This window comes from Idiotropiscis lumnitzeri, chromosome 8 (assembly GCF_059441095.1).
Source record: "Idiotropiscis lumnitzeri isolate Australia: NSW breed Sydney's pygmy pipehorse chromosome 8, RoL_Ilum_1.0, whole genome shotgun sequence".
NCBI classification, from domain to species: domain Eukaryota; kingdom Metazoa; phylum Chordata; class Actinopteri; order Syngnathiformes; family Syngnathidae; genus Idiotropiscis; species Idiotropiscis lumnitzeri.
The window spans coordinates 19,259,173-19,266,571 of NC_142398.1; the positions used below are offsets into that span (position 1 = coordinate 19,259,173).

The 7,399-nt window shown below is 40.9% G+C and overlaps 1 protein-coding gene across 1 annotated transcript; it reads right to left on the minus strand.

Moving 5' to 3' along the window:
* Positions 1-1,299: 1,299 nt before the first annotated feature.
* On the minus strand, positions 1,300-3,693 carry LOC148332600 (uncharacterized). Its single transcript, XM_088301737.1, has 2 exons — positions 3,622-3,693; positions 1,300-2,619 (listed from the first exon to the last, which is right to left on the minus strand). Exon 2 carries the CDS (start codon positions 2,564-2,566, stop codon positions 1,613-1,615), a length of 954 nt encoding a protein of 317 aa, XP_088157863.1. The 5' UTR covers positions 2,567-2,619; positions 3,622-3,693; the 3' UTR covers positions 1,300-1,612.
* Between the last annotated feature and the right edge of the window lie 3,706 nt (positions 3,694-7,399).

Here is a 7,399-nt window from a genome sequence, read left to right on the forward strand (position 1 = left end):
TCTTATTCAGCGGTTTTGTGCTGTCCTTGAATGGTAATTTCTATGACAACCCCGCCCAACAAAAATAAAAAATTTCATTATGTGACCATTTTGTTGCTTGGATTGGGAAAGTGGATCTTTTAGACATGCATTGAAAAATGTATTATTAAAAATGAAATCGCTTCAGAGCACGTATTTTGCATGTATGGACATGTTATGTCCATATTTAAAATAGCATGTTTGTCATGCACCTGGTGAGGTAGTGCGTGGTCCTATGTGCCCCCCCCCACCCTAATAGCACGGAGGAAAAATTGGCCCAATTGAGCAATTACATCACCAATGCTTAACCTCCCATTCTCTTTTACAACCCTTCCCCATGTTTTCTCACTCCCTCAAGCACAGGCGTGCACACACGCCACATTATATCATGGATAGGGACAGCGGCCTTGAACTTGTTTCACTCCTCCCCCCACAACCAGTAGTATGTTGTTAAAACCACCAACCCCCAACACTCACTCGACATTCCCTTGGCTACCCTTGGTGATATTGGTGCCTGCCTAGCAACCAACAACTTCCTATACGGCTTCCGGCGGGAGGGGGGGGGGCGTTCCAGAACAAAGGTGTGTGTGTGTGAATGAAGACATATTCTCTCTATCTGATGTCGTGATCTGTGGTTACATGACCAAAAAATGTTTCATGAAGAACAACGGTGGCTGTGAAGCACAAACATATTAAAAATATGTTCTATGTGAAGTCATAGAACAGATAAATGCATCAGTGCACCTGTCCATTACACATAATAAAGTGAATAAATAAATACATACATAAATAAATAGATAAATAATAATAATAATAATAATAATAATAATAGAAAAACATTTTGATGGAAAAAAAAAACTTTCTGATTGAATATTTGAGGTATTTCTCCAACCTTTCTGAAATCAAATTTGGACTCTCTCAAGTTGTTAATTTATTCTGACCCTTCATCCTTTCCTCCGCATATCGGCCAATCAGTCTCCACCAAAGTGGTTTCAAAGTTAAAAATAGCTTTTCTCTCTGATGTGATGGATGACTCATGCAGTGTCGTGCTCCTCTCCCCGTGTCTATGCGCCATCCCTCTCTTCCACGTCAATATCAGTGGCAAGGTTAGTCAAAAAGTGTTTTGTAACATTACAAGTCAAACTTTCCCACTGACGGATCAGCTAAAAAAAATGAAATAAATTCGATCAGTGGTTTAAAAAAAAAAAAAAAAGACCCAAATGGCAAAAGCCAAAGTTCACTCTCATTTGTGCCTGTTTAACAAAATGAGAGCCTACAAAGTTATCTTTCATTGTTTATTTTAGCAAGTGTCCATTCATTGGAGGGCCGAAGCGTTTCAACGAGTAACGGACAAATGACTTGTAAACAGGATATTGTTATTGGTAATACAGATTAATTTATTGCTTATGTATGTTATAAAATACAATACAATACATGGAAAGAGGCCCTTGAAAAAAAAAATTGCATATTAAATTATAATCGCTTATATAGTTGGGGGGGGGGGGGGATTACAATTCAATTCTTTTTCAAAATCCTCAAGCCCTTGTTGCTAAAATCATCACCATCATGGTCGTCATCAAATGAGTGTTAATGTTCAAACACTCTTGGAGATCAGCTGCTGAGAGAAGAGCTGCTTGAGTCGAGACACTTCTTGAGAGAGGCAGCTGATCTGAGACCTGAGACTGACGTTCTCAACTGGATCCCCCGACGTTGGATTCTGATTCTGCTCACTGGACCGCTCAAGCCGACCCTCATCCCGACCCCCCCACACTGCATGTGGATGGCTCCTCCTGGAAATGTTTGGCTCGGCTGATGGTGGAGACATTTCTCCGCCAACGTTGCCACCACTGGGAACTTTAAAGCGGAGCTTGTGAGGGAGGCTTTTAAAAGTGTCAGGTGGTTCTTGGACATTTTTAGGCGGACCGTCATGTTGCCACAGAGGATGGGGGCTGTAGGCCCGCACAAACTCCCTTGGAGATGGGCCAGGACAAGTTGGATCCAAAAACTCTGGCGTGCATGAATTTAAACTACACGGTGAGGACACACCAACCTCATCAGATGGGAACCGAGTCTTTTCACTTATGGCATTACCTTGGGATGAATGGTTGCTTGAGTACATTTGATTTCGGTCTAATGCTTCATCGGAGCCTTGCGTTGAGCTGGGAGGAGATTGAATGAGCGGCAGGATGGAAACGTGAGAAAAATCTTTGACCAGGCCAAAGCGGAACTTGATGGCGAGCAGCTCGGCCCTCAGACGCGCATTCTCCTCCAGTAGGCTCACGATCCGCGTTTCCAACACCATGTCATTGGCCCGCCGCTTCTCTCGAGAACGCTTGGCTGCCTCATTGTTCTTCTTCCGCTTGTCCCAATAACCTTCATCTTTCTTTTCACTTGGAATGAACTGGCGTTTGCGTCGTGCAGTGTTGAAATTGTCGCTGTCATTGAGTGATTCATGAAGAAGTTCTACGTTCTCTTTGTGTTTGAGGGCCAGGCTGACACCCAGGAGGCCTCGAGCCAAATGCCGGGAGGAGGCGCTGTGTCCTGTCATGATCAGACACTCCCACGTCCAACGGAACCAAGAACTTGACGCGGTGGCTCCACCTGGTGGCAAAAAAAACATGTGAGGGAGAAATGTTTTTTTTCCTTGCAACAAAGTTCATCAAACTGCTTATCCCCATACGGGTCGCGGGCGAACTTGTTGCTGTTTTTTATTTATTTATTTTTTTAATTATCTGTACCAGTGCTTTAAGTGGAAAGAAATAAGAGCCAGTACTCCCCTTATTCCACAGTTGTCAGGTAAATTCGGTGTTGGGCAACAGAAGTTCATTAAGTTAATTAACTGTAATTTGCGGTGGGTGTACCCCGCTTACTGCCCGAAGACAGCTAGGATAGGCTCCAACACACCCGCAACCCTTGTGAGCGTAAGCGGCTTGGATAATAGATGAATGGATACATTTATATATATGCTCACACACACTTAGATAGTTATGACTAGTGATAGTCAAAATGAAGCCTCCTAAATCACTGGAGAATGGCTTCTGTAGCGAAAGGTTAATTAGAAATGAATCATTACTCGACGCTTCATTCACATTAGTCCTCTACTGACACCTGCTGTACGAAGGTAAGTATTGCAGATGGAATTTTGAAACACTTGTATCAAACTCACGGGTCGTCAGAATGAAACAAGATTGTCGGCTAAACAGTGACAAAACGACCATGAGTAGTGACTCTCATCCGCCTCGTTTGTCATCAGTCACGTGACTATTATTAGGACATCATTATTATTATTGTTATTTTTGTCATTATTATTTATTTATTTTAATTGGAACCGGTACGCACTTTGAATCGGGACTTCTTCTGGCATGGCCACTTTCGCTCGAGACACGCTCTGAAGCAGTGCTTCGTTTAGACAATTATTAGTTATAGCTTACAAGTAACCGAGACTCAAAATTCACCATCTAAGTTAGAAAATGACATGACAAATGTATATATATATATATATACATATACATTAAATACCATTAAACAACAGTCACTTCTAAACTCAATGGATGGGTAAAACAGAGTCCCACGGGTTAAAAACATTGATAAAAGTTTACTTACAAATGAACTAGTCGTTGGTTGAGCAGGAAATGACTTGTGGAGGCTCAGCGTGCGTGGCTCTGCCCCTCAAAATCTCCACTTCTACTTTTTAGTTTCTTCGCTCCGCCTGCCTCTGCCCCACCTCCCCCTTTTTCCATTATCCATCTCCTGGCATTTTTTTGTAAAGCAAATTGAGTTGACTCGTCATTAAAACTAACAAACAATTTATTGACATTTTAGCAATCATGCGATTCCATTGTGCTGTTATTTGGGATTGATATATTAACGAACACAAAAGACATTTAGTTTTAGCCATATAATGTGATTACATTGCTCATTGGACTGTTATAAACAGCATCTCTATAGACCAAAGAAGTTTTGCTTCTGTTATAGATTTTTTAAAATAAATAGCTTATATGTAAAAATCACAAACAGTACATTATTATTATTATTATTATTATTATTATTATTATTATTATATATTTTTTAATACAATTACTGTAATGCTGAGAATAGTCACAGCGTCTCCAATGACGCAACCCCTGACATATGTTATGTAATGTAAAAAAAAAAAATGTAAGTAAGCCCCATTGAAGGATACAGTGGAATCAAGATGAAAGCCAATTAATGGTCAGAACTGAGATTGGTTATGCAACATATACAAACAGAGAGAGCATGTGAGGACAGCGTCGTGCTGAAAGTTCATCTCAGGTTGCGGGCACACGCGCACGCACACACACACGCACATGCACACGCATGCTGACACAAAAACCTCTTTTGTTGTTCTACAAGCAGCCTGGTTCCCAGTAATACTTGCTCCACGCACGCACACACATGCTGTACACTGGACATTCCCGTCCGTCTCTTGGCCAGCTGTTAGTCTTCATGCTATGACGATAACACGGGATGAACCCGGTAAAATAACCTCAACAAATGTATTTGACCATGCATGTAGCTGTGTATATGTTCAGGCGTTTCAAATGCACTGTTACAGCGATAGTCAAAGTGTGGTATGTGTGCCACAAGTGGTATGTGTGGCGCCTTCTAGTGGTACGTGAAAGAATCACTGAATGAAGTTCAAATAAAGTCATTTATCCGTGCCGTTTGTGTTTAATTTAATTAATTTAATTGCATTATTTTTTTTATTGTCTTCATTTAAGTGCAGTGTTGATATTCATTGCGTGCATAATGTTACAATAATAAATAAAGCTGTTTGGATAATGGATGGATGGATGAGAAATGAAACCTCTTTCTCCTTTTTGAAAAAAAAAAAAGTCTCTGGAATAAACACGCTGAGAGTTAAAATCAACTCCCTTTGAGTGTACATGTGGGATAATTTCACACAATTTTAGTTAAAGTAACTCTTTTCTTAGAGTTGACTTTTGCTCCTTCTCGGGACTTAAAAGTGAGGCCGTTAAAAAAAAGATTCTCCCGTGTAGACTGAACGCTCATGATTCGAACAACGTATTAGAATGCCTATTTTGCGTAGGCAGTCGATACTTTTACATTGTGTTCATTTCACGTGTTCATTCTACTCCCAGAAATTAATTTAAACCACTTAAAATTTATATATATATATATATATATATATATATATATATTATTATTTTTTTTTTTTTTTTAAAAGACCACAAAAACAACATGTAAATCACTTCGTCTGTTTTTTTATTCAATACACCCAGACATTTCTTTCACAGCTTGGAACATGGAAAAATATTACATTTCTGTGTCACGATAGTGAAATGAAGGGTAGCTTTTTTTTTTTTTTAATCAGTTAGCCTGTTGGAAGGCAAACAGCCATACAGTTAAACATTATTAAGAATGACTGCTACTACTACTGCTGCTTACTAACAGTTAGATAACATGCCTACTTTTACCATAGCTAATGCCAATAGTTATTACGCAAGCTAAATGTTGGGTAAAATGCTTGTCCGGTAAAACAATGACTTTCTTTTGAGGGGTTTTGTGAAGTCTGAAAAATAACTCCAAGCGTCTAAGATGCTGCTTTGATGGATAAGCCTTTATTATAATAAGCAATAAAAACCAGTTTGCAAAACAAGCTAAGTACATTGGCCCTCACACTGTGACAGTGGCCCGGCCAGACATCCTGATGTTTCATCTCACCCCATGTGTGTGTGTGTGTGTGTGTGTGTGTGTGTGTGTCCCAGTTCAAATCAGGACACCACTAACCAATGGCCCCTCCTAATCTGTATTCCTTTATGCAGTTGGGAGCACAGTTTTTCTCAGTAGGCCAGTCCACAGCAGCTGCTTTTAGCGTTTTAATCCTCATCCTGTTTTGGATATCAAAGCATGGAATTGTGTAACATCACTAATGGTACCCACACATGAAGACTGAATTATTGTAGGGGGAGACACAACTCAAATATTGGTCAAATGCCACCTGGTTACAGACAACGTTCCCTCTAAGGTGTACACGTGCACAACTGCACACTGCTCTCACCCTCTCAGTGCACAACATATGTATACAGTGCATCAAAAAAAGTCAGACCTGGGCTGAACTGGCATTTTGCATTTTTATATCCACCATAAAACGATATTGAAAAATGGGGTACCCTTCCCTAAACCTAATCCAACCCCTAAACCCAACCCTAACCCTTCCCAAACTCTAACCCCTAACCCTAACCCCTAACCCCTAACCCTAACCCTAACCCTAACCCTAACCCTAACCCTAAACCCTAACCCTAACCCTAACCCTAACCCCTAACCCTAACCCTAACCCTAACCCCTAACCCTAACCCTAAACCCTAACCCTAAACCCTAACCCTAACCCTAACCCTAACCCTAACCCTAAACCCTAACCCTAACCCTAACCCTAACCCTAACCCCTAACCCTAACACCTAAACAATGCCAAAGTATCCATCTGTGATGGTCGAATGGTTAATGCCACTCCACGGTGCGCAGGAGACCTGGGTTCGATTCCTACGCAATTTATTATTATTTTTTTTTATAGACCTCCTCACCTAACGCAAACTCTAACCACAAAAACCTAACCCTGACCCCAAACCCTAACCCTACACCAACATGCTAACTCAGTTGTACGCCTAGTTCACCCAGATGTGCTGTAAATCTACACATTCATACATGAAGTCAGTGGCATGGGAAAAAATGAGCACCAAACAACAACCTCTGGTGCTCATCTGATAACCGCACCCTTTTTTCGTGCACGTCTCCGCATGACGTGTATATGAAGTGTTGTCATGCGGTTGTCGTGAGTTCTTGCAGCACCAAGTTGTCTCGCGCTATCAATGCGCGAGCCACGAATTACTGAACTTTTCTTAATCTTTGACAAAATGTGAGTTATATAACACACTCCACTTGGTCATGCCTTTTTAAAAATCAGCTACAACGATCTGACAGCTCAATTTAGCCAAAATTTACCACCATAGACTTTGAATATTAAATTTTAGTCCTTAGGCGTGAACGTGAACATGAATGGTTGTTTCTTGTCTATATGTGCCTTGAGGCTTCCGCAATCGTAATGACACAAGACGTATAGAGAGGATGGATGGGTAGAAATGTTCAACATTTATCGCAAGAATGGAGATCAGTGTCTTATGCGATACACGTGCGTGTGCGCGCGGGTGTGTGCGTGCGTGTGTGCGAGTTTGTCTCTCATCAGATAAGCACTCATATCCTGCAGGAAAACCTTCCATCGAAAAGCTAAAAATAGTGTATTAAGTATATTCCCCTCTTATATCATTTGGAGGCTTCAGCGCACAAAGTCAGCAAGTGAAAATATGATACATTTAAGCATCGCACTTCAACTGGCTTATGGCA

Excerpts from the sequence above, each read along its gene's own strand:
- LOC148332600 (XM_088301737.1), bottom strand. The coding sequence starts at position 2,566 with ATGACAGGACACAGCGCCTCCTCCCGGCATTTGGCTCGAGGCCTCCTG.